The sequence below is a fragment of the Hyperolius riggenbachi genome, chromosome 7, assembly GCF_040937935.1.
Source record: "Hyperolius riggenbachi isolate aHypRig1 chromosome 7, aHypRig1.pri, whole genome shotgun sequence".
Taxonomy (NCBI): Eukaryota; Metazoa; Chordata; class Amphibia; order Anura; family Hyperoliidae; genus Hyperolius; species Hyperolius riggenbachi.
The window spans coordinates 191,103,575-191,130,993 of NC_090652.1; the positions used below are offsets into that span (position 1 = coordinate 191,103,575).

The following is a 27,419-nucleotide window of genomic DNA, read 5'->3' on the forward strand; positions in this document are numbered from 1 at the left end:
AGGTTAAGGAAGTTGTTACATTAGCTTACTCAGAAGCTCAGACCAAAGCACCTGCTTATGTCACGGCACACTTGACCAGTTCTTTGTCGGCTTCATGGGTTTAGAGGTTGGGAGCTTCCTTGGAACAAATTTGTCAGGCTGCGACGTGGTCCAGACATACATTTATCAAGTATTACAGAGTTGAACTCCTCTCCAGTCAAGGCCAGGCCTTTGGTCGTAAGGTTCTTCAAGCAGTTATGCCACCCTAAGCTAAATTTCTTGCTAGATCTAAGGAGGGGCCATCCTGGAGGACTTGGGGATGAAGTGCCGGCTGCTTACCTGGTAGCAGTGTTGCGGCGAGTCCTCCAGGACGGCCGCCTATTTCCCTACCTTTATGTTGATTATTATTGATGTGGGAACTGGGGTTCGTTTTGTCTTCTCTTTCGTAAACTGGAGGAGATTGTAAGGAGGTGGGATTTACAGTGGTTTGCAAAAGTATTCGGCCCCCTTGAAGTTTTCCAATTTTTTTCATATTACTGCCACAAACATGAATCAATTTTATTGAAATTCCACATGAAAGACCAAAACAAAGTGGTGTACGTGTGAGAAGCGGAACGAAAATCACATGATTCCAAACCTTTTTAAAAAAAATAACTGCAATGTGGGGTGTGCGTAATTATTCAGCCCCCTGAGTCAATACTTTGTAGAACTGCCTTTTGCTGCAATTACAGCTGCCAGTCTTTTAGGGTATCTCCCTACCAGCTTTGCACATCTAGAGACTGAAATCCTTGCCCATTCTAATTTGCAAAACAGCTCCAGCTTAGTCAGATTAGATGGACAGCGTTTGTGAACAGCAGTTTTCAGATCTTGCCACAGATTCTCGATTGGATTTAGATCTGGACTTTGACTGGGCAATTCTAACACATGGATATGTTTTGTTTTAAACCATTCCATCGTTGCCCTCCATCCATCTTCCCATCAACTCTGACCACCTTTCCCTGTCCCTGCTGAAAAGAAGCATCCCTGGAGCATGATGCTGCCACCACCATATTTGACAGTGGGGATGGTGTGTTCAGAGTGATGTGCAGTGTTAGTTTTTCGCCACACATAGCGTTTTACATTTTGGCCAAAAAGTTCTATTTTAGTCTCATCTGACCAGAGCACCTTCTTCCACATGTTTGCTGTTTCCCCCACATGGCTTGTGGCAAACGGGACTTCTTACGCTTTTCTGTTAACACTGGCTTTTTTCTTGCCACTCTTCCATAAAGGCAAACTTTGAGCAGTGCACGACTAATAGTTGTCCTATGGACAGATTCCCCCACCTGAGCTGTAGATCTCTGTAGCTCATCCAGAGTCACCATGGGCCTCTTGACTGCATTTCTGATCAGCACTCTCCTTGTTCAGCCTGTGAGTTTAGGTGGACGGCCTTGTCTTGGTAGGTTTACATTTGTGCCATGCTCCTTCCATTTCTGAATGATTGCTTGAACAGTGCTCCGTGGGATGTTCAAGGCTTTGGAAATGTTTTTGTAGCCTAAGCCTGCTTTAAATTTTTCAATAATTTTATCCCTGACCTGTCTGGTGTGCTCTTTGGACTTCATGGTGTTTTTGCTCCCAATATTCTCTTAGACACCCTCTGAGGCCGTCACAGAGCAGCTGTATTTGTACTGACATTAGATTACACACAGGTGCGCTCTATTTAGTCATTAGCACTCATCAGGCAATGTCTATGGGCAACTGACTGCACTCAGACCAAAGGGGGCTGAATAATTACGCACATTTCACTTTTCAGTTATTTATTTGTAAAAATTGTTTGGAATCATGTATGATTTACCTTCCACTTCTCATGTGTACACCACTTTGTGTTGGTCTTTCATGTGGAATTCCAATAAAATTCATTCATGTTTGTGGCAGTAATATGAAAAAATGTGGAAAACTTCAAGGTGGCCGAATACTTTTGCAACCGCTGTATACTGGTTAATTGGTCTCCGATTTCGGAGGGGGGCTAACATAATATCAGGAGGGACTGTCCTGGAGGACTAGCCGGAACACTGCTACCAGGTAAGCAGCCGGCACTTTCCTGTTAAACAATACCAGTTGCCTGGCAGCTCTGCTGATCTATATGGCTGCCGTATTGTCTGAATAATACCAGAAACAAGCATGCAACTAATCTTGGCAGATCTGACAATGTCAGAAACACGTGATCTGCTGCATGCTTGTTCAGGGTCTGTGGCTAAAAGTTTTAGAGGCAGAGGATCAGCATCGCTGCCAGGACACTGGTATTGTCTAAAAGGAAATAAATAGGGTAGCCTCCATATAACGCTCACTTCAGTTGTCCTTTAAAGACAGAAGTGTTAACTTTAGGTTTGCCTGAGGTAAATTGTTTAGTGAATACTGCATGCCTTATCACCGTGGTTGATAACACTAGAAACTGCTGCATAGTTACATAGTTATTTGGATTAAAAAAAGACATACGTCCATCGAGTTCAACCAGAGAACAAAGTACAACGCCAGCCTGCTCCCTCACATATCCCTGTTGATCCAGAGGAAGGCATGGTCCAATTGACCCCAAAAGGTAAAAAATTCCTTCCCGGCTCCAGATGGCAATCAGATAAAATCCCTGGATCAACACCACTGGGCATTACCTAGTAATTGTAGCCATGGATGTCTTTCAACGCAAGGAAAGCATCTAAGCCCCCTTTAAATGCAGGTATAGATTTTGCCATAACTACTTCCTGTGGCAATGCATTCCATATCTTAATCACGCTTACTGTAAAGAACCCTTTCCTAAATAAATGGCTAAAACATTTTTCCTCAATGTGCAGGTCATGTTCTCTAGTCCTTTGAGAAGGCCTAGGGACAAAATTGCTCATCCGCCAAGCTTTTATATTGCCCTCTGATGTATTTATACATGTTAATTAGATCCCCTCTAAGGCGTCTTTTCTCTAGACTAAATAAACCCAGTTTATCTAACCTTTCTTGGTAAGTGAGACCTTCCATCCCTCGTATCAATTTTGTTGCTCATCTCTGCACCTGCTCTAAAACTGCAATATCTTTCCTGTAATGTGGTGCTCAGAACTGAATTCCGTATTCCAGATGTGGCCTTACTAGAGAGTTAAAGGGAACCAGAGGCCCCAGAAAACAGCTATTATACATACCTGGGGCTTCCTCCAGCCCCATACGCACGGATCGCTCCCACGCCACCGTCCTCTGCTGCCTGGATCTGCCTGTACCGGGTCCCGTCATGGCCGCCAGTCGGCCGGCATACGCGGCCAATTGTCCGCATCAAACGGGCCTCCCTCCATATACGTACGCGTGCGGCTGCCGCATGCGCAGCCGCATGCGTACGGGTATGGAGGGAGCCCCTGTGATGCGGTCAATTGGCCACGTCCGCCGGAAGTGACGGGACCCGTTACCGCCGATCCAGGAAGCGGAGGATGGCGGCGTGGGAGCGATCCAGGCTTATGGGGCTGGAAGAAGCCCTAGGTATGTATAAAAGCTTTTTCTTTTTTTTTAAATAGTTCCTCTCTGGTTCCCTTTAAACAGTGGCAATATTATACTAGCATCTCAAGTGTTTATTTCCCTTTTAATGCATCCCAAAATTTTATTAGCTTTAGCTGCAGCGGCTTGGCATTGAATACGATTTAACTTGTTGTCGATGAGTACTCCTAAGTCCTTCTCCAAGGATGATCTCCCCAAAATTATCCCATTTATTTTGTATGGTGCTAGACCATTGGTACGACCAAAATGCATGACTTTACATTTTTCAACATTGAATTTAATTTGCCATTTATTATCCCATATAGCCATCCTATCCAGATCCTGTTGCACTATGTCATTATCTTCCTGAGAGTTGATTCTGCACAATTTTGTATCAACTGCAAAAATAGCAACATTGCTTTCTACTGCATCTACCAGGTCATTAATAAATAAATTGAAGAGCACTGGACCCAGTACAGACCCCTGTGGGACCCCACTGCTAACAGTCTCCCATTTTGAGTATGATCCATTGACCACAACTTTTTCTGTCCATTAGCCAGTTCCCTATCCATGCACGCAGACTCTTCCCCAGTCCTTGCATCCTCAACTTTTGCACCAGACTTTTGTGGGGAACAGTGTCGAAAGGCCTTAGCAAAATCCAAGTATATCACATCTACAGCATTTCCAATATCCACATTAGCGCTCACTACCTCATAAAAGCTGAGCATGTTAGTCAAACAGAACCTGTCTTTAGTAAACCCATGCTGATGCTGAGAAATCAGATTATTTTCTACTATGAAGTTATGTATAGTGTCTTAGTAACCCCTCAAATAGTTTGCATACAACTGATGTGAAGCTTACAGGTCTAATTTCCTGGATCTGATTTTTTTGCCCTTCTTAAATAATGGGAAAACGTGGGCTGTATGCAAATCCATTGGGATTCTGGGACTGGGTATGCAAATCCATTGGGACAGTTGAGTCACAAAAGATAAGATAAATGGGTTTATCTATAACTGAACTTAATTCCCTTAGGACCCGAGGATGCATGCCATCCCGGTCTGTTGCCTTGTCTATTTTTAATTTATTTCGTTTTGCCTTCACTTCTTCCTGCATTAAGTATTTAATATTACTATTATTATATGGAAGATTGAGACTCTTCTGCATCTGTAATTTGCAACAGTGATGTTTCCCTTGTGAAGACAGAAGCAAAGAAAGCATTTAGTAACTCTGATTTAATTTGGTCATCCACCATTGAGTTCCCACCCTCATCCTTTAGGAGTCCAATACAGTCAACCTTTCTTTTTTTTTTAGAGTTGATGTACTTGTAAAACTACTTTGGGTTAGATTTGATATCCCTAGCGATTTGATTTTCAGCTTCAATCTTTGCCAGCCTAATTTCTTTTTTGCAACTTTTATTGCACTCCTTATAATTGCTTAATGCAGCCTCGGTCCCCTCCTGTTTTAGGACTTTGTAGGCATTATTTTTTCCCTTCATTTTATCTCTAACCTTTCTATTCATCCATAGAGGCCTTTTTTTTTTTTTATTCCTAGATGTTTTGTTTCCATATGGAATATACATACTACAATATTGATTGAGAATAGGTTTAAAAGCTTGCCATTTCCCTTCAGTGTTCTCCCCTTGTAGTACATTATCCCAGTTCACCAAACTTAGTGCCTGCTTGAGTTGATTGAACTCTGCTTTTCTAAAATTCATAGTGTTAGTGGTCCTGCTGCCCCGTGGCCTATCAGTCACCAGATCAAACGTTATCATGTTGTGATCACTATTTCCCGAATGTTCTTGAACCTGCACATTTGATACATTATCTGGTCTATTAGAAATGATCAAATCTAGTAACGCATTCCCCCTAATTTGTTCCGTTACCATTTGAGTCGGGTAACTGTCCTGTAGTGACGCCAGAAATCTGTTGCTTTTACCATAAATAGCCTCAATACTGCAGCTTCATGAATATGTGGTGGCCTGTAGCATACCCCAATAAGCAATTGGCTACCTTTATTTCCACCATGAATTTTTACCAAAACAGACTCCACATATTCGCAATCTTCATCCATCTCCTGGTTTAGGACAGCTGTAAAAGAGTTCTTAAAGGGACACTGTAGGGGGGTCAGTGGAAAATGAGTTGAAGTTACCCGGGGCTTCTAATGGTCCCCCACAGACATCTTGTGTCCACGCAGCCACTCCCCAATGCTCCGGCCCCGCCTCTGGTTCACTTCTGGAATTTCAGACTTTAAAGTCTGAAAACCACTGCGCCTGCGTTGCCATGTCCTCACTCCCGCTGATGGCACCAGGAGCGTACTGTGCAGGCCCAGTATGGTCTGTGTCTGCGCCGTGCACTCCTGGTGACATCAGGGGAAGCGAGGACACGGCAACGCAGGCGCAGTGGTTTTCAGACTTTAAAGTCTGAAATTCCAGAAGTAAACTGGAGGCGGGGCTGGAGCATGGGTGAGTGGCTGCATGGGCACAGGATGTCTGCGGGGGACCATTAGAAGCCCCGGGTAACTCCCCCCCCCCCCCCCCCCCTACAGTATTCCTTTAACAAAGAGACAAACCCCTCCACATTTTTCCCTGTTCTATCCTTCCTAAACACATTGTATCCCTCTAAATTCGCTATCCAGTCATGGCTTTCATCCATCCAGCTCTGAAACCTTATTAAAGATCTGATTTTTTTGCCCTTAATAGCCCTGAGCTTAGTAAATTGAGGCCAATGTGTAAGGACATTCTAATTTTTAGGTATTAGTGTACCTCTGTGTTAGTTTTTTTTAATGTACACCAGAGATGCATTTTAACTGAACTTAGTATATAGCTGTAGAGTAGGTGTTAAATAGAAATCAAACGTAGTTCTTAGTAAGAGTACAAGTAGAGGGTACAGACAGGATCAAAGAGCATTGATCAGGACCTAGGCAAACTAACTGTGGGTGCATCTAAGGGTGATGTGCAGGCACTCTGCAGGAGAACGATGGGATTCTTCCTCTATTACGCATTCTTCATGCACGATCTGAACCAGGTTTATGGGTGATAGACAACACCTCTATGTTCAATGTGCAACATTCTTAGTGGATTCACTATGGCTCTGCGGTGAGTGCATATGTAGAGTATAGTACTACTGTAAACCAAAATATAACTTCTCAAATTAACTAATTTCATGAGCAAAAGGAGTTGCACACATTTGCTTACAAAATTTGCATAAACCATCAATGCAGAATTATTTCATTTGTGTGGACTAAGCAGTGCTATTACGTTATATATACACGTTATTCATAACTAGAACATTTTATCATATTTTCTCATTAATTACAGTTTACGTTTATAGGGCTTTAGAGTCGGTGCATTTTATTTCCAACTTCAGGTACCCAAAATTGCTCCAACTCCGACTCCACAGCCCTGGTTTTGGAGCTTCTCTTAGGGCCTCCTATTGAAAAATTAGAGGAAACCTCTTTGAAGCTCCTGATAAGCTTTTCTACTAGTTATCACTACGGCTAGAAGGGTAGGTGATCTTAATCCTTTCTGATCATTCATGAATATTATGGAGGCTAAAATACAATTTAGGATATATCCAAAATATATTCCAAGGTTTATACCTAGGTTCCATAGAATCCAGGAAATAGTTATTGCCTCTTTTTGTTCGACATCTAAATCAGAAAAGGAGAGGTCTTTCCATAAATTAGATGTCAGAACAGCCATTTTATGGTATCTAAATAGAACACAAAACTTTAGATGGTCTCTTTGTGTAAAGCTCTTAAACGCATGTGCATTTATTTGTGTTTTGCGTATTTGTTTTCAGTACATACAGCAAAACATAAGGACTGATTGTTCCAACATTGAACGAATTCTAGAGCCACCGGAAGGTCAAGATGAAGGTGTGTGGAAGTATGAGCATCTTCGGTATGTTGCATTTTTTATTTTTTTGTCACAGGGATTTGTGGGATTTTACTGTGGTAAGAATGTTTAAGGACCACTGAAAGGATAGTCACAATTGCGGGTTCTTTTCGAGACCCCAGTCACACAATACACGCATACACCACAGGCGGTGGCACCGTGAATAAGGAAGTACATACGAAGCAGTCAAGCAGTCTGTATGTCCAAAGCTTACTCAAAGGTTTATTTACCTTATTGGTGGTTATATATGAGAAAATGACCTATTTTACATCATGAAACGTCATAGAGGAAAAACAACTAATGAATACTATTTGAGGACGGACACTTCACACAAACTCAGAGAAGCTAATGGACTACAATCTAATCTTATTTTTAAAGCTTGCAGTATTTTGGTTGGAAAGCTACTATGTTATCATATATATCAGGCTGGGAAAATAGACTTTGAGAGACCAGGTGCTGTTTTTCAGACAGAGTACAAGACAGAGAAACTCCTGTTGGAACTTTCCCGGTAGCTGTATTTCTACGAATCCTCCGGAATGGCTGCTTAACATGAGATAGCTAGCTCCTCTCCTATGGAAACGCACCTAAGTTTTTTTTTTTTTTTTTTTTTAAATAAAACAGCCTCGTCCTAATCGCCCTTCAGTAATTGTAGAGAAAAAAAAGGAAACAGAGGTATATCAAATAACCTTAATTCCCTCAAGAGGCAGAAAAAATTCCACCATTTAATAGTCAGGGAACTAAGGTAGCTGTCGCGGAGGTTTCGTAAAAATACCGCCCCAGGACTGCTTTTGGCGGTGGGCGGAGATAAGCGGGGCATTCCCGCTTGAGTTACGGAGCAGAGCTCCGTCAACAGTCTACCAGCAGTGATCGCAATGACCGCCTGATACCAGGCTAATCTAACATTTAAAAATAAAGAACCGCTTCTTGGACTCTTAGGGCACTGGGAGCTAATCCCACTTCCCCCATCCCCAGAGAAGGGAAGTGCCAAAATGCTCCCTTATTGAGATGGGGCTGACTTTCCCACCACAATAGAGCTTTTTGCCTTTCTTGAGAGCAGAAACTAACAGTATCCTGCTATGCCCAATTCAAAAGACACCATTCCTGTAGTGGAGTATGTGCCTGAGCCCAGACCACCTCGGGAATTGAAGAAGTCATTAATACTACAATGGATAATGTCTCCCTCAGGGACGCTTTTGCCTGCGACCGGAAGGAATGAATCATCTCCCTCAATTTCAACTGTTTCTCTACTGGAAAAACAGACTTCTCCTGTCCTGCATCTATCCAGAATCCCAAATTTCCACTTGCCTCCACACCAGGTGCACCTGGAGATTAACCTGCCCATCCCTGGGACAGGAAGAACAGAATTAATTTAAATACCAACTCCTACTTCCTACCACCAGTGTTCTTCCTGTCCCTTGGATGGACGGATGTAATCCTGGTCTTGCCGGGAGGGCCAGACGGTGTGCCTCGAGGTGCTGTTTACCCGGCCTGGGGAGAACCTTGGTGGGGCTGGCAGGTTGCAGGTCTCCAGGAGAAAGTCGGCGCATGCGGACGCTTTTCCGCCTTATTTATACTGTGTGTGTTTGCACTGCACTGCATTTTTGTATCTTTTTTTTATTTGTTTTTTTTTTTTTTGCTGATATTAAACTGTAGTGCCCGTCATTTTTTCTGCTCTCTGGCGATTTTCCCAAGGCCACATGGGGAACGCTGCACTGAGCGAGGTCTGATTCTAGGAACACCATTGCAAGGTAGCTTATAGAGGTTATACGCAACTTATGAAAATCAGGGGCGGGAAGCTCCACAGGGCATTAAAGCTCACTCTGTTAAATCTCTATTGACCTCATGGGCTGAAAGGTCTGGTGCTTCGCTTGAGCATATTTGTAAAGTTTGTCAAGCACTACAGGGTGGATCTGCTGTCCAGCCAGGACATGTCCTTTGTCAGGAAAATTCTAGAGAGTATCATCCCTCCCTAAGGTAAATTGACTTCTCGTTGGTCTCTCATGTATTCAGCCGTCCTGGAGGCTGAGGAGTAAACGCCTGTTAGAACTTACAGGTAGCGGTATTTCTAAGAATCCTCCAGGAAGGCTACCTTAGTCCGCTCCCTATTATTAGTAGATTTTTCTTCCTTTATGGGGGATTTAATGTTGTTTCTTGTACATCGGTGTGTTTCTGAAAGTACTGATGGGTAGTGTGGATGAGGTGGCTTTCTCATGTATTCAGCCGTCCTGGAGGATTCGTTGAAATACCACTACCGGTAAGTTCTAACAGGCGTTTGTAGCCTGAATTGATAAAGTCTAGAACAAAATGGTTCTGGGTCATTTGATTCCACTATCCCCGAAGTAAAGGAGTCTTCCACCTTGATCGTTCCTACACCATTTGTTCTCTCTAGCCCCTGCGGAAGAGGGCTTATTGCAGGTGGAGCGGATGGCAGGAATATGGTTTTGCATTCTCTCTATGTTCCGTGAAAAGGTGGACACCGCTACACCCCACAGACAACAGACCGTGCAGGACCAGTTCAGCAAAGCCCATAGACAGTATTAGGTACAAAGGGAAAAAGTAAAACACTATCACATCTCAAGCTGACATGTTTCGGACTTATTCAGTCCTTAATCGTCGCTGAGGTAACACTGAATGCCACTAACTTATAAGCACATCCTGATACATTAGCTCCACCTCCAACTCGCCCACCAAAAGGCGGCCTAACTTGGTAGCGAGTAATAGTATGAGGAACTACTTTTCTTGAGACTGATAGTCTGATGGTCACACACCTCAAAAAATCAGGGGGTGTGATCTATTGAAACAACGCATAAGCAAACAATGTAGCTTTAGAAGACACACAGCCTGGGCAATATGTTCTTAAAGAGTAGTCCTGCCCCGAAGGGAGCAAATGGAAGGGTGCATCACTGTGTAGTGAGGGTCAAATCCTACCTGGCATTAAGGCCCTGTGGGGCCCTAGTGCCCAACCGAAAAATACACTTTGCTTCCCTCCTGAGCAGGCGCTTATAAGAATCTCCCCCCGGTTAGAAGGAAGTGTCAGGAACCTGGCCCGCGGCACGCCTGCAGATATGGTTCCCGACTGCGGGTTTGACCAGATCGAGAGGGGAGCAGCCTTTATTCAAGCTACAACAAGACTGTCGCCCCTTAAAGCACTTCTCACTGCCACCACTAGCTGCTGCTAGACACTTCAACGATTCCTACTCTGCTGTTGAGTGATCTGCACGCAGTCCGCGTTTTCGTATTTGGGTCAGCTTTGCGCTAAGGCCAAACATGGGAACACCAAACACACAATACAATCGTACAGTAGCACGACACAATCGGGCACTAAACTTGTAACATAAATTACACTGCAGTCTCTTCTAGCCTATGAGCGTTGGCTTAGTACAGCAGAAGTCAAACTTATTAAATAGGGATTTAATTAATCCTGAAAAAAAGTGAAACAGTGCAGAAAACAATATATACAAAAGATTTTCAAAACAAAGTAAAAATTACAAAGATAAGTTACAAAGATACACAAGACAGTTTGCATAAAATAAATGGGAATAAATGTTACCAGCATATAGATCTGAGCGTTGTTGCGAGGAGAACGCGGTTTTGGTCAGTCCAGGTTAGTCCTAGCGTTTTGCTATCTCCAAAGAACTACAAGTTGTGCCTATCCTAGACCAACTTATATAGTCCGATGTGTAGCCCGGGGGTACAATTCCAGATATACATTTAATTTCTTCAGAAGGATTTCACAGAATGCATGTCATATCCTTTCTGGCTGTGACATGCCAACTTCAAATGTTTCCTGGTTTAGCTTCCCCCTGTCCAGACTCAGTTAGTCCGGATTGCATATTTGGTCAACAGGTAGCGGTTTACATGAATACAAAGTTCAAAGTAATACAACATCCTTTCAGGATGCGGGACAAAATCGTGTTACCGAATTACCTGTATCCTTGCTGGCAGCCACAGTGTCCAGAGAAACTGAATGCTAATGTACTTCATACTGTCATACAGACAATCACAGCTTCTCCCAAAGCCAGACTGGCTTTTAGCAGACATACACCTATGATACAGTATTTCATAGCAGATCAAAGGTAAGGACATGGCTGCCTATTGTCCTAATTGGTTATCTCCTAATTAGAGGCTAAGTAGACAGTCCCTAATTGAATGCAGATTTAATTTACATACCGATACTCACATTAGCAGCCAGGTGTCCAATTACCCTGAAGCCAGCTGGCTTTGAGCAGACCTACACGTATGACACAGGCAAAAAAGGTGAAATTATGGCTTCCACGAGATACAATATGGCTGCTATGTTCTGCATATTACCGTACATATCATCGTTACCACATAGATCCTCACAGGAAGGATTCTCTCAATGCCCTGGAACCGAAAACATATCTCCCCTATGTAAATTCCTAAAATGCTTCGCCACATTTGAGTTATTAGCAGAAAGTCATCCTTGTCCCAGATAATGCTCTGCTATGCTTTGCCTCAGCGGCCTAATGGTACAGCCAACATATTGTACCGAGCATTCTGTGCACGTGATTAAATAGACCACGTCTTTAGAACCACAGTTAATAAATTGTTTCACCGGAAAACTTCGGCTGCTGACAACTGAGACGGCAGATTTGGTTTTCAAATGCATGTCACAATACCGGCATGTGGACACCCCAAATCTGTAAGAGCCCACCAATGTAAGCCAAGTGCTGGAATGTTGTTTGGACTCATACAAACTAGGGGACAGAAGTCTACCTAAGGTGGCGTCGACTAGCCATTTTAATGCCTCCACTAATAATCGCAGTGTTCTCCCCAGGATTTTTTTACCAGCCGGGTGGCATGAAAAAGCAGCCGGGTGGGGCGGCACGGGAAATTTGGCGGTGTGGAAAATTAAATGTGCACTAATTATGATTGTTTTTCAAAGCTTAATATGACTTTTAAGATTGAACACTTGTACCAGAATATTTGTATTACATTTATAGAACATCTGAAGCCAGAGGGATATGGGGGCTGCCATATTTAATTCCTTTTAAACAATGGTTGTCCTGCTAGTCCTCTGTCTCTTATACTTTAAGCCACAGAACCCGAACAAGCATGTAGATCAGATGTTTGACTGAAGTCTGATGGAATTTGTCAAGTTCTTGTTTCAGGTGTGTGATTCAGACACTACTGTGGCCAAATAGATCAGCAGGATAGCCAGACAACTAGTATTTAAGAGGAAATAAATATGGCAGCTACCATATCCCACTCACTTCAGTTGTCCTTTAGTAAGTATCCAATTCAGGATCCTGTAACCCTAACAAAAGTTTTAAATAGCAATTATGACATAAACCAAGTGGCTGTACTGTTGCAAAAAAAAATGTAAAAAGTACAGTATCATGGGTACACTAAGTAAGGTAAAAACCTATTCTTTAAAGCCAACTTACAAATGCAGATGTCTCCACTTAAATGTGTATTCTTCTTTTCTTCCTAGAGGCCCAGTTGTCTGCAGCTTTCCCATAATCAAAGTCCCCAAGATGTAGGCCTTCCAAGGAGATCAGCATGAGATTATTTAGTGTTCTTTCATTCATGCGATTTCTCAAGCATGTCTTGATTCTTTTCAGGGCAGAAAACACCCTTTCACATTCAGCTGTGCTCACTGGGATCACTAGCCCAATGTGAGCTAGTTTGGCTAAATTTGAAAACTATTCTTTGAGCTCTGATGTCGTTGCCATTTTCAGTAAAATTTGTTTTGGATTAAAGTTTTTGTATGATGCACTTCTGATCATTTTTGATGCAACTGCCCATTCTTGTCTGATACTTTCATAGTTTACAATTGGAGGGCTACCATTTTTAGAGTAATGATCAAAAAGAATTTCAGCAGACTCACTTGAATCAGGAGTTTCTGTATTGAAGACTTTTGAAAAGCTAGAAATAACTGGCATGTCAGGGAATCTAGCTCCTAGGTGCTTTACAACCGTGTCTAAGTATTTGTCATATACTGTAGTTTTGAATGACATTACATCACTCTGTGCATAAACAATGCGGAGAACTGACCATTCTTCTGCCAATGATGAAGGCTTTGAAAGTATCTCCCAGGAGTGTCTTTTAACTCCATAATGGACAATTTTGTTGCAAGCAAAATTTGCTCAACTTCGGTAAGATTGACATCTTGCCTTTGCCACGCCTTAGATAAGTTAGACAATATTGGTAATACGTCTGAAAGCATCATCAGAGAGGAAACAAAGTTGTATGTTTTCATAAATCTACCTAATCCTTCAGCTGTGATGTCATTTCGTTCACTTGCCTCTCTTTCCAGCGCAGCTATGACACTGATCATACCCTGTCGTAGTGACTGTACTGCAGAGTCATGAGACAGCCATCTAGTGTCACTGGCCATTTTCAGCTTAATTTGGGGAATGTTTAGAATACTTTGGATTTCCATTAAACCAGCCATCCTAACGGAAGAATTTTGGAAGAAATAGAACAGCTGCCTTAAGATGTCATTCAGTTTTGTTTCATAAGGTACAGCAGCTGCTGCTTGGGCACTTGCAAGGGCCAATCGGTGGTTTACGCAGTGGCAGTTAACCAAGAGTCCAGATGTTTTATCTTTCAGCAGTTTTGCCACGCCTTTCTGTTTCCCAATCATAACAGACGCTCCATCTGAGCCTAGTCCAACCAGATTACAAGTTTTCAAGTCTAGAGTGTCCATCGTCTCACTTAATGTGTTAGTTATAGTTTCCGCTTTGCCGTCAATCATATTGCGGGTTGATAAAAAACTAACCTGGACCTCTTTAGTGATCTGGCAAACATATTTAATATAAATGATTAATTGTTTTACAACTGATATGTCTGTGGTTTCATCACACAGAATACTGAAAAAATCTTCAGCATGTATATTTTTCAGTATGTTAGACTTTATTTCTGATGCTAAGACATCCAGCAGCTCTTGCATTATTCTTTCAGATGTGTAGTGTGCATTTTTACCAACATTGAGATGTTGTAAAAAGGAACAACCCATTTCTTTACAATGTTCCAACAGCTTTTCAAATAACGTATGTGGTAACTCATTTTTTGCCAACGAATACATGGATCTTAAAGAGAATCTGTATTGTTAAAATCGCACAAAAGTAAATATACCAGTGCGTTAGGGGACATCTCCTATTACCCTCTGTCACAATTTCGCCGCTCCTCGCCGCATTAAAAGTGGTTAAAAACAGTTTTAAAAAGTTTGTTTATAAACAAACAAAATGGCCACCAAAACAGGAAGTAGATTGATGTACAGTATGTCCAAACATAGAAAATACATCCATACACAAGCAGGCTGTATACAGCCATCCTTTTGAATCTCAAGAGATCATTTGTGTGTTTCTTTCCCCCTGCAGCTATCTTCCACTGAAGTGTCAGGCTATTTCTTCCTGCAGAGTGCAGACAGCTGTGCCTGTATGTAATTCCTCATTATGTGAAAGCCCAGCCAGCTCAGAGGAGGATTTATCCAGCTTGTAAAAGATAATAGAACAGAGAGAAGCTGCCCTAATCTAAATATCACACAGGCAGTGTGCAGAGAGGGGCCTGGATGGGGGAGTTCATAGCAGAACCACAACACTGAAGAACTTTGCAGCCTTCCAGACACAGACCTGACAAGTCTGACAAGAGAGAGATAAGTTGATTTATTGCAGAGATGGTGATAGTAGAACGTGCTGCAGTAAGCCAGAACACATTAGAATAGCTTTTGGAACTTGTAGGATGATAAAAAACAGGATGCAATTTTTGTTACGGAGTCTCTTTAAAGCTCCTACGAAGGCATCTCTTTGTAGGTTATTTAGCACAGATACAGATCTTTCAATTTGACCAATTCCAGTTTGCTCTAGTACACGCTTTTGTAAAAGATCAGCAGAAGACTCGATGTGTGTTTTACTTTTTTCATGGTCCTGTAAGCTTTCTTTTCGAATTTGTGTGCATGGCAAATTTACCCATGGTAACTCCTTCTTTGGGGGGTGTTTGTTTGCATATTTCATGCACAATGAGCACCACATACCATTTTCTTTTACCATGAGCCAATTAAAATCTTTAAACCATTGTTTGTTTATGCCAGATATACGGTGCTTAGATTTATCAATCGAAAGAGTTGGTGCTGAAGAGATTTCCTCTGATGGACCAGCCTCTGCAATGTCTTTGTCCAAGATTGCCACATCAGGACTTGACGCTGCACCTTCAGTAGTTTGTGGGGTCTCTTTTCTGAAGTAATTCTGTAGTGTTGTTTTTTGCACACTTTTTTTTACTCATGTTGGTGAAACAAAAGAAGAATGGCAGATAGGTCACAAACCCCCTTGGCTATTCTCAATGTAAATGTGATAAGGACTGTGAAACCCCAATTCAACTGGGCACTCCAGATAGATAACTGATGAAGACATAGGCACTTCCATAGGCACTTCATGATGATGGTTCTGTTCCGCAGCCAACGAGGGCGAGTTCCAGACATCCAAAGCAGAGTATGCTGAAAAAAAGACTGAACCTGTAACCTGAATGTAGAAAAAAACTTTTAGGCAGCTTTCACACTATGCAGCTTACACACTATGCAGTGTTAGAAGTAGGATGCAGCGCTTACAGTGAAGCACACAGTCCATTGAAGTATGCTCTCCTTCCACTGTAAACATACAGCATGCTGCTCGTTATTTTCATGGAAAACACTGCACTGCTTATACACCAATGTGAACCTTCAATTGAAATATAAGATGCAGACAGTGTGAAAGGAGCCTGACCCAAGTAAAATGAAAATAAGTGCTGCTTATTAGGACATATCCTCATCAATTCCTTAAAAGGAGCATACATTTTTTTTTTAATACCGATGGATATAAAATAAAAAAAGCAGAGCATAATCTCGTTATAGTAAACTGTGATATAGTACACAGTCTGATATAGTAAACTAAGTTTCCAGGTCCTGGCAAAGCCTCATCATAAGTTTATGGGAGTAACACCCGGTATAGTAAAGCCTGATATAATAGAACTTTTTATAGAACTAATAGAACTGTTTTAATAAACCTGTTTTTTGGACCCTGCGGTATTCTGTATCCGGCTATAATCGGAGACCCATTAACTGTGGGCAGGCTGGCAGCCACTTGTGGCCTGCTCACTATATGCAAACTACTCTGGGCCTGCACTTAAAAGCACCAGCCAGTGAGACCTATGCTTCCTGTGTAAGCTGCTGCCTGACTACTAAGATCTGTGACTTGCTTGTGCTTGTCTGCAATGCTACAGTATAATTCAGACCACACAAAAATATGGACAGAAAAGCACACTATTAGTACTGTATCTACATTAACTGGTGAGAGACTTATGCTTCCTGAGCAAGCTGTTGCATGATTATTGCATGCAAATCCCTGCATATTAAACCTTGTGCATTTTGATCTAGCTTAGACAGTCTGTGCTCGCTTGCTGAAGCATTCAAATGAAAAAATGACTCCCAATTATTATGAATTAAGTACTACACTAAACTTTATGTGCTTGAGTATGGCAATTTCTGATGTAAACTTTCTGATACTTTATCCGGTCCCTTGGAGTTTACTATAAAGGGATTCTACTGTAATCACCTATGGAGAGGGAAGGCTCTGGGTCCTATATACTATATACTAGATACTTCCCGCTGCTCTCATGGTCCTCATGTTGTCACCCCCGCAAATGCTATTTGTTAGTCTGAACACAATTTGGAGTCTCTTTGGAAGGCTTCGGGAGCCTGAGTGCTTCCAAAGATAGGTGGCTCAGTACTGCATATGTGTGAACGCTCTCTCTCACGCATGTGCAGTACGGAGACCCCTGTCTTCAGGAGCAATCGAGATTTGAACAGGGCTGACAGCGCTGGAACAAGAGAGGAATGGGAAGGCTCTATGGGATCCATTGCCTTCCCTCTCTATAGGTAAGTTAGTATCAGACTTTAAAGAGAACCCGAGGTGGAATTTAATTATGCTAGTGGGGCACAGAGGCTGGTTGTGCACACTAACACCAGCCTCTGTTGCCCCATGGTGTGCCTCCAAGACCCCTGCGCGCCGCTATACCCCCCGCAGTGTCGCCAGCACAATGTTTACCTCCACGCTGTCTGTCAGCGCCGCTCCTCCGCATCTGCGCTACCCGCCCGTGTCCCTTCCCTCCCACTGATTGGAGAGAAGTGACGCGGACGGGTAGCACCAATGCGGAGGAGGCGGGGGAGCGGCGCTGACAGACAGCGCAGAGGTAAACATTGTGCTGGTGACACGCTGCGTGTCGCCAGCACTGCGGGGGGTATAGCGGCGCGCAGGGGGGTCTTGGATGCACACCATGGGGCAACAGAGGCTGGTGTTAGTGTGCACAACCAGCCTCTGTGCCCCACTAGCATAATTAAATCCCACCTCGGGTTCTCTTAAAGAAAAAAAAAACTGGCTGTATAGTCACCACTGTCACTTCTCATCCCGTACCTTCACCAAGGGACACACCATACCCTGCAACCTGTAGCTGACCCAAATCCCTTTGAGATGGACAACATCCACTGACATTAAGTGACCACAGCCAACATACTCCACAATGCATGTCCACCTTGCCCCCATGATAGCTAGTAGTGTGGGGTGTCCCTTGGTGTCAGTATAGGATGAGAAGTGGTAGTGGCTAAAGAACTCTCAGGTTTTTTACTTGGGGCTTTCTCCAGACCCCTCGTGGCTGCTACAAATCTCTGAAATGTCAGGTCATATAAGCGTCTGGGACCTCTAACCTTCTTCTCCTAGTCGAATTTGAGCAGTAATCTTAAGGTGGCCATACATCAGGTGACCATCCGATTTGATTGTTATAATCGAACCAGATGAAAATACGGTCTGCCAAGTGCATGCCCAATTAAGGATGCGACCAATAGGTCACATGAATCGACATGCTGCAAGATGTAGGGCCAACTTGCTTGATTGCGCGTGCAATGGTAACGGTGAGCGATATCGGGGATGAGCAACGAATGGAATGAAACTCCCAACGCTGACCCCCTTAATGTGCGATGTGAACCCCCCCCCCCCCCCCCCCCCCCAGTGCCCAATAGATTACTGGTGGGGGGCACATTGCACATTAGGGGGGTAGGCAGATGGGGCATCACAAGGCCGATTCCTGATCAATTTCAGCATTAAATCAATCAGGAATCGGCCTGTGGTGTATGGGCAGCTGACACATCTCTCTCTAATAAGATTCGATCGGAGAGAGATTTGTTTCTTGGTGGAATCTGCCCATCATCACCTAATGTATGTCTACCTTTACTGTTTGTTACAGAGGAAAGGGCTAGATTCTCAGTGTCCCAGGGGCATTAGTTGGATTTCCTGTGTAGACTAAAGCCCCGTTCACATCAGCAAACGCAGATGGCCATGCGTTCGGAACGCAACGCATACGAACGCACGCCATCTGCGTTTCTATTCGTTGCGTGGCTGATCCCATTCACTGTGAATGGGTCAGCTGCGCGTTTTGTTGAAAAATGCGTGCGCACTGGTCCGGAATACATGGAAGTGTGTGTGAACATCAGACTGATGTCTGATGTCGTGCGTGTCTGCCTCCTGCACACGTTGACTAAATCCCTGTGTGAACAGGGCCTAAAGGTTACCTCTAGTGAATTAGCTTTGTTTAATGACAGGTTGATTCATCAAAGGAAAGAACGCAAGCAACCTCCCGTTGGTCTCGCTAATAAATCAGCGCAGCTTAATTTGTTTCCCTGCTTGCTACGCACTCTAGTGTTAGGGCCCTTTTTACACTTAATCAGTTGCTCTCAGTTAAAACGGAAAGAAAACTGATTTTCAAAGTAATGCCAATGTTTTCTATGGCACCTTTCACACTTAACGCGTTTTAACTGAAATGTTTGTCACAATGCACTGCTATGGAGAAAACGCGTACCAACGCACACCAACTGATTACGTGTAAAAGGGGCCTTAGCGTAACGTGTATAACCAAACGCCCGGTGCTTACAAAACCTACACAGTAGTGATAGTTAACATAGTAGTGCCCGAATAGTGCAGCATCGCGGTAGCAATACATCACTACCACACGGCTTTCATGAGCTGCGGCCGTTGCTTAGTTACGCACGCATGCTACACTACACGCGTAGTGTGCGGGGAAACAAAGGTTGCGTTGATTAGCGTGAGCAACGGAAGGTTGCATTGTCCTTTATTTCATGCATTGTACTTTTTCATATATTTCCAGTATTTATTTTTTTTAATTCATTGTCCCCCCCCCCCCCTACTTCCATTGCCTTAATGTTATTTAATATGGATGATATTTACTGTGAGGGATGGGGGGGTCAGTGGGTATTGCAGATAGTGTGCAGGGGCCATATATATTGATCATATATAGCCCCTGCACACTGTCTTCAATACCACCGACTGACACCCCTCGCCCCCACCGGTAATATCGTGCAGCATATTAAATAACATTACGTTTTTACAGTCAGCCGCAACCACGTGCAGAGAGCCGCCCCAGCGCTTACTTACAGATCAGTGTCCTAGACAGTCTGTTATGCGCGCTGTGGGATTTCGGCTTAGCCTCGCACTGTCTCTCCGCCTCTTACTGCCGCCGCACCAATCGGCACACGAGCTCGCCGGGAAGCGCGAGATCTCATGCATATAGGAGCAGCTTCAGGACAGCCTCTTACTGCCGCTCAGCCAATCGCTGCACGAGCTCGCCGGGAAGCGCGAGAGCTCGTGCATAGTGCAGAGAGTACATTCAGGACAGCGCTGCTGGATTATTTTTGTCAGAGAGCCCAGCGCGTCCTGACATCCGGGCACAGGATGACAGCTGGGAACCAGCCGGGCGGAAATGGATTTGACCCTGGCGGCGCGCCCACCTGTTTGATCCTGGGGAGAACACTGAATCGGATACAATCCTTTGTCAACTTCCAGCACAGGCAAATGCTTAGTTAGAATTTCTGTCACCTCCTTAAACTCTGCTGAGTAAGTGGTCACGAATGTACATAGTTACATAGTTATTTGGGTTGAAAAAAGACATACGTCCATCGAGTTCAACCAGAGAACAAAGTACAACACCAGCCTGCTCCCTCACATATCCCTGTTGATCCAGAGGAAGGCGAAAAACCCTTATAAGGCATGGTCCAATTAGCCCCAAAAGGGAAAAAATTCCTTCCCGACCCCGGATGGCAATCAGATAAAATCCCAGGATCAACATCATTATTTGGCGTATTACCTAGTAATTGTAGCCATGGATGTCTTTCAACGCAAGGAATGCATCTAAGCCCCCTTTAAATGCAGGTATAGAATTTGCCATAACTACTTCCTGTGGCAGTGCATTCCACATCTTAATCACTCTTACTGTAAAGAACCCTTTTCTAAATAAATGGCTAAAACGTTTTTCCTCCATGCACAGATCATGTCCTCCAGTCCTTTGAGAAGGCCTAGGGACAAAAAGATCATCCGCCAAGCTTTTATATTGCCCTCTAATGTATTTATACATGTTAATCCCTTCTAAGGCGTCTTTTCTCTAGACTAAAAAAACTCAGTTTATCCAACCTTTCTTGGTAAATGAGACCTTCCATCCCACGTATCAACACACCCTGTTTTTATGCGGTGTGTGATCCTTTGACATTTTATTGTTTTCTGATTTTAATATGTCTGTGTAATCTAGGTATATGTAATTGTATCATTTTATTATGTATAACAGACTATCAGTCTCAAGAAAAGTAGTTCCTCATACTATTACTCGCTACCAAGTTAGGCAGCTTTTGGTGGGCGGGTTGGAGGTGGAGCTATTGTATCAGGATGTGTGCTTTATATGTCAATGGCATTCAGTGTTACCTCAACTATGATTAAGGACTGAATAAGTCCGAAACATGCCAGCTTGAGATGTGATGGTATGTCCACTAATAAAGAAGAGATTAACGGATTGATGCAGACTTTTTCCGTTTGTATCTATTCTCTATGTTCTGCATATTGCAACCGGTCCCTATTCAATTTTTTGAGATTGGTGTTAATTGTGTCCCGTTTAAACATTTTTACATGTGAGGTTTGATAAGAATGGAAAGTATTTGGGTATGTAAGGAAAGGAATTTGTTACATATTGTAATTAGTTATGTCTGAAATTGTTGGCACCCTAACAATTTTCCAAAAAATCAAGTAATTCTCACAGAAAAATATTGCAGTAACACGTTTTGCTATACACGTTTATTGCCTTTGTGTGTATTGGAAGAAAACAAAAAGGGAGGAAAAAAGCAAATTGGACACAATGGCCTCAATTCACTAAGATCATGCTGGAGATAAGGCAAGAGAAAACTTACCTCCACACAGTGAGGGAGTTATCTTATCTCTTCATTCCTTAAGTTACCTCCTCTGTAGTTATTTCCACGTAGTTAATAAACAGCCTGTCTTTAAGTTAAGAATTCTGGAGCTATTTTAAGGACAGAAGAGCTAACTTTAGGTTTGCCTGAGGTAAAATGTTTCCTGAATACTGCATGCCTCATCACCATGGTGATAACTGTAGAAACGTTATTAAAGACAGAGATGAGCTTAGTGAATTGAGGCCATTGTCAGACAAAACTCCAGCAATGGGCTGGACAAAATTACCCTTAACTTAATATTTGGTTGCACACCCTTTGGAAAAAATAACTGAAATCCATTGCTTCCTATAACCATCAATAAGCCTCCTACACCTCTCGCCTGGAATTTTGGACCACCCTGCCTTTGCAAAACTGCTCCAGGTCTCTCTTATTGAAAGGGTACCTTTTCCCAACTGCAATTTTAACCACTTGCCGACCGCCCACAGCCCATGGGCGGCGGCAAAGTGGACAGCTAAAGGACCGCAATACGCCTTAGGGCGTTGCGTCCTATTTACATGCCGGGGGAGTGATCGCGTCATTGATGACATGCGCTTCCCCCGGCAATTGGCTCCACCCACCCGCCGTAACATCCCGCCGGCCATACGGAAGCGCCGGCGGGATGTTAACCCCGCGATCGCCGCTACAAAGTGTATAATACACTTTGTAATGTATATAAAGTGTATTATACAAGCTGCCTCCTGCCCTGGTGGTCCCAGTGTCCGAGGGACCACCGGGGCAGGCTGCAGCCACCCTAGTCTGCACCCAAACACACTGATCTGCCCCCCCCGCCCCCTGATCGCCCACAGCACCCCTCAGACCCCCCCCTGCCCACCCCCCAGACCACTGTTTGCACCCAATCACCCCCCTAATAACCCATCAATCACTCCCTGTCACTATCTGTCAACGCTATTTTTTTTTCATCCCCCCCCCCCCCCCCCTGCCCCCTCCTGATCCCCCCCCCCCCCCCCCCTGTGTACTGTATGCATCTGTCCCCCCTGATCACCTGTCAATCACCCATCAATCACCCCCTGTCACTGCCACCCAACAATCAGTCCCTAACCTGCCCCTTGCGGGCAATCTGATCACCCACACCATCCGATCGCCTGCAGACCCGCAGTCAGATCACCTCCCAAGTGCATTGCATCTGTTCTCTCCTCTAAACACCCACTAATTACCCATCAATCACCCCCTGTCACTGCTACCCATCAGATTAGACCCCTATCTGCCCCTAGGGCACCCAATCACCCGCCCACACCCTCAGACCCCAGCCCTGATCACCTCGCCAGTGCATTACTTGCATCTATTCCCCCCACTAATCACACCTTGAGACACCCATCAATCACCTCCTGTCACCACCGGTCACCCCCTAGCACACCTACCCATCAGATCAGGCCCTAATTTGCCCCGTGTGGGCTCCTGATCACTCGGCCAAACCCTCAGATCCCCCTCGGACCCCCTTCCGTTCACCTCCCCAGTGCATTGAGTGCATCTATTTTCCCCTCTAATCACCCCCTGAGACACCCATCAATCACCTCCTGTCACCCCCCTAGCACTCCTATCCATCAGATCAGGCCCAATACAACCTGTCATCTAAAAGGCCACCCTGCTTATGACCGGTTCCACAAAATTCGCCCCCTCATAGACCACCTGTCATCAAAATTTGCAGATGCTTATAGCCCTGAACAGTCATTTTGAGACATTTGGTTTCCAGACTACTCACGGTTTTGGGCCCGTAAAATGCCAGGGCGGTATAGGAACCCCACAAGTGACCCCATTTTAGAAAAAAGACACCCCAAGGTATTCTGTTAGGTGTATGACGAGTTAATAGAAGATTTTATTTTTTGTCAAAAATGTCCTGTAACTTCAGCTAGTCGGTACAAGAGAAGTGCGCCCTCTACGTATCTCTCCAGCAGCAGTGACTGGCTGAAGTTACGGGACCCGGTACCAAAGAGGGAGAAGACTGCGGTGTGGGAGTGATCCGTGCGCATGGGCCTTTAGGAAGCCCCAAGTATGTATAAAACTTTTAGTTTATCTCATTTCTGTTATACTTTAAGGCACTGTCTTGACACTCTGTCCGGGCCTGGAGCTTTCCTTGGGTTGTTAATCTTCAGATTTTATGATGCCGTGCACACATTCAAGGCACCTAGTGCCAGAGGCAGCAAAACAATCCCAAAACATAATTGAACCTCCACCATATTTCACAGTAGGGACTGTGTTTTTTCTTTGTAGGCTTAATTCCAATTTTCAATAAACAGTCGAATGATGTCCTTTACCAAAAAGCTCTATGTTCATCTCATCTGTCTGCAAGACCTTTTCCCAGAAGGATTTTGGCTTTCTCAAGTTTGGCAAAGTTTAGACTACAAACTGTAGACTTGCTATTTTTATGTCTGTCAGCAGTGGGGTCCTCCTGGGTCTCCTGCCATAGTGTGTGGTTTCCTTTAAATGTTAAAGAGACTCCGTAACAAAAATTGCATCCTGTTTTTTATCATCCTACAAGTTCCAAAAGCTATTCTAATGTGTTCTGGCTTACTGCAGCACGTTCTACTATCACCATCTCTGTAATAAATCAACTTATCTCTCTCTTGTCAGACTTGTCAGCCTGTGTCTGGAAGATTGCCAAGTTCTTCAGTGTTGTGGTTCTGTGATGCATCTCCCCCCTCCAGGCCCCTCTCTGCACACTGCCTGTGTATTATTTAGATTAGGGCAGCTTCTCTCTTCTCTCTTATCTTTTACAAGCTGGATAAATCCTCCTCTGAGCTGGCTGGGCTTTCACATAGGCCTGGTGCACACCAAAAACCGCTAGCAGATCCGCAAAATGCTAGCAGATTTTGAAACGCTTTTTCTTATTTTTCTGCAGCGTTTCAGCTAGCGTTTTGCGGTTTTGTGTAGCGGTTTTGGTGTAGTAGATTTCATGTATTGTTACAGTAAAGCTGTTACTGAACAGCTACTGTAACAAAAAACGCCTGGCAAACCGCTCTGAAGTGCCGTTTTTCAGAGCGGTTTGCGGTTTTCCTATACTTAACATTGAGGCAGAAACGCATCCGCAATCCAAAATCTGCAGCAGCCCGGGAGTATGCGTTTCTGCAAAACGCCTCCCGCTCTGGTGTGCACCAGCCCATTGAAATACATTACCCTAGCGGATCCGCACCTGCAAGCAGATCGCAAACCGCAGCGGAAACGCTCCGGTGTGCACTAGGCCATACTGAGGAATTACATACAGGCAGAGCTGTCTGCACTCTGCAGGAAGAAACAGCCTGACGCTTCAGTGGAAGATAGCTGCAGGGTGAAAGAAACACACAAATGATCTCTTGAGATTCAAAAGGAAGGGTGTATACAGCCTGCTTGTGTATGAATGTATTTTCTATGTGTGGACATACTGTACATCAACCTACTTCCTGTTTTGGTGGCCATTTTGTTTGTTTATAAAAAAACTTTTAAAACTGTTTTTAACCACTTTTAATGCGGCGAGGAGCGGCGAAATTGTGACAGAGGGTAATAGGTGTCCCCTAACGCACTGGTATGTTTACTTTTGTGCGATTTTAACAATACAGATTCTCTTTAACCACTTCAGCCTACAGCTTCGAAAATCTTATGCATCCGAGCAATGTTCACCTCCCATTCATTCGCTAATAACTTTATCGCTACTTATCAAAATTAATTGATCTATATCTCGTTTTTTCCGCCACTAATTAGGCTTTCTTTAGGTAGTACATTTTGCTAAGAGCCACTTTACTGTAAATACATTTTAACAGGAAGATTAAGATAGAAATGGAAAAAAATCATTATTTTTCAGTTTTTGGCCATTATAGTTTAAAATTAATACATGCTACAGTAATTAAAACCCATGCATTTTATGTGCCCATTTGTCCCGCTTATTACACCATTTAAATTATGTCCCTATCACAATTTATGGCGCCGATATTTTATTTAGAAATAAAGGTGCATTTTTTCAATTTGCGTCCATCACTATTTACAAGCTTATAACTTTAAAAAATGTAATAAGATACTCTCTTGACATGTATATTTAAAAAGTTCAGACCCTTAGGTAACTATTTATGTAGTTTTTTTTTTTTTTAATTGTAATTTTTTTTATTATTTTTTTAATACAAAAATGTATTTGGGTAATTTTAGTTTGGGAGGTAAATAGCCAATTTTAGATGTAATATAATGTATTTTTTATTCAATACAGGTATGTGGGTGCAGTTTACTATTTGGCCACAAGATGGCCACATTTAAAAAATTCCTAGATGCGAACGATGTCGCATCTAGGAACTAAAATGAAGAGAAGTTGTTTCCTGGGGGCAGAAATACCACGCTCTCTGATGAGAAAGCGTCGGTATTTCTGCCGGGGACTTGGATCGGTGAATGGGAATTATATTCCCATTCACTGATCGGGGGGGGCAGCGGGAGGCAGCGGGGGGCGCGCGCGGGCGCGCACCCGATCAAGCGCACCACACGGCTGCAGCACCACTGCCTATCTGGACGGATATATGCGTCCAGATATGGCGAAGTGGTTAAGGAATAGTTTGCACTGACACTGCTGCTCCCTGAGCCTGCAGGACAGCTTGAATTTCTTTGGAACTTGTTTGGGGCTGCTTATCCACCATCCGGACTACTCTGCGTTGCAACCTTTCTTTAATTTCATTAATCTCCATGGCCGTCCAGGCCCAGGGAGATTAGCTACAGTGCAATGGGTTGCAAACTTCTTGATAATGTTGCACACTGTGGACAAAGGCAAATGTAGAGCTCTGGAGATGGACTTGTAACCTTGAGATTGTTGATATTTTTACAAAACTTTGGTTCTCAAGTCCTCAGACAGTTCTCTTCTCCTCTTTCTATTGTACATGCTAAATGTGGCACACACAGACACACAATGCATAGACTAAAGGCCCATACACACGTCGTATTTTAGCGAACGACCCGTCGTTTGAACGTTCCGTCGTTCGGACGTTTTCGCGTCAAATCCGACGTGTGTACAGACTATCGTTCGGGAGATAAGACTGGTTACCAACGATCCGCCGGGCGGATCGCTGGTAACCAGTCTTATCACCCGAACGATAGTCTGTACACACGTCGGATTTGACGCGAAAACGTACCGAACGACGGAACGTTCAAACGACGGGTCGTTCGCTAAAATCCGACGTGTGTATGGGCCTTAAGAGAACTGCTCTCCTTTTTTATCTGCTTTTAGGTGGGATTTATAAATTGTCCACACCTGTTACTTGCCCTTAGGTGAGTTTGAAGGCGCATCACATGCTTGGGGCCTCTTTTCCACGGACAGTTGATAGGCAGTGAAATGCCTCTCAAACTCTCAGAACTGCTTGCTGCTGCATGATGACTGCTCACTGCTGCCTGGCAACTACTTTCTGAGCACACAATTCAATTGTCCGTGGAAAAGTAGCCTGAAACAATCTTATTTATTGTTTATCCATTATTAATCTTGGTGGTGGGCTGCTTTCACTTCACTGCTGGGAGATTGTGAGCTCTGATTATATTATATTGCTGTTGTTTGTAAAGTGTGTGTGTTGCTGCTTTGATATCTGGGGCTTGTGCATAGCGATTCATCAGATATCTAACAGCAAGTGCTTGTTTTAAAAGTACAATTTTTTTTTCTCTGTTTGCAGCAGGCTGTCAATCAGCTAGGGGGAGGGATTAGCTGTAACACAGGTGATTAATTAACAGGAAGTGTAAGCTGCAGCTCTAATCTTGGTGGTGGGCTGCTTTCACTTCACTGCTGGGAGATTGTGAGCTCTGATTATATTATATTGCTGTTGTTTGTAAAGTGTGTGTGTT

General features: G+C 43.7%; 2 protein-coding genes across 2 annotated transcripts in view; both read left to right on the plus strand.

Annotated features, from left to right (window-relative positions):
* Window positions 1-27,419, plus strand: part of HSPD1 (heat shock protein family D (Hsp60) member 1) — a 715,033-nt gene that overhangs the window by 105,779 nt on the left and 581,835 nt on the right. The gene's annotated exons all lie outside the window — the stretch shown is intronic.
* MOB4 (MOB family member 4, phocein) overlaps window positions 1-27,419 on the plus strand; it is a 210,684-nt gene that overhangs the window by 80,142 nt on the left and 103,123 nt on the right. Inside the window, exons 3-4 of the mRNA XM_068246917.1 lie at window positions 7,257-7,361; window positions 16,618-16,637. Coding sequence (XP_068103018.1) covers window positions 7,257-7,361; window positions 16,618-16,637 — 125 coding nt within the window. The remainder of the gene's footprint in view (window positions 1-7,256; window positions 7,362-16,617; window positions 16,638-27,419) is intronic.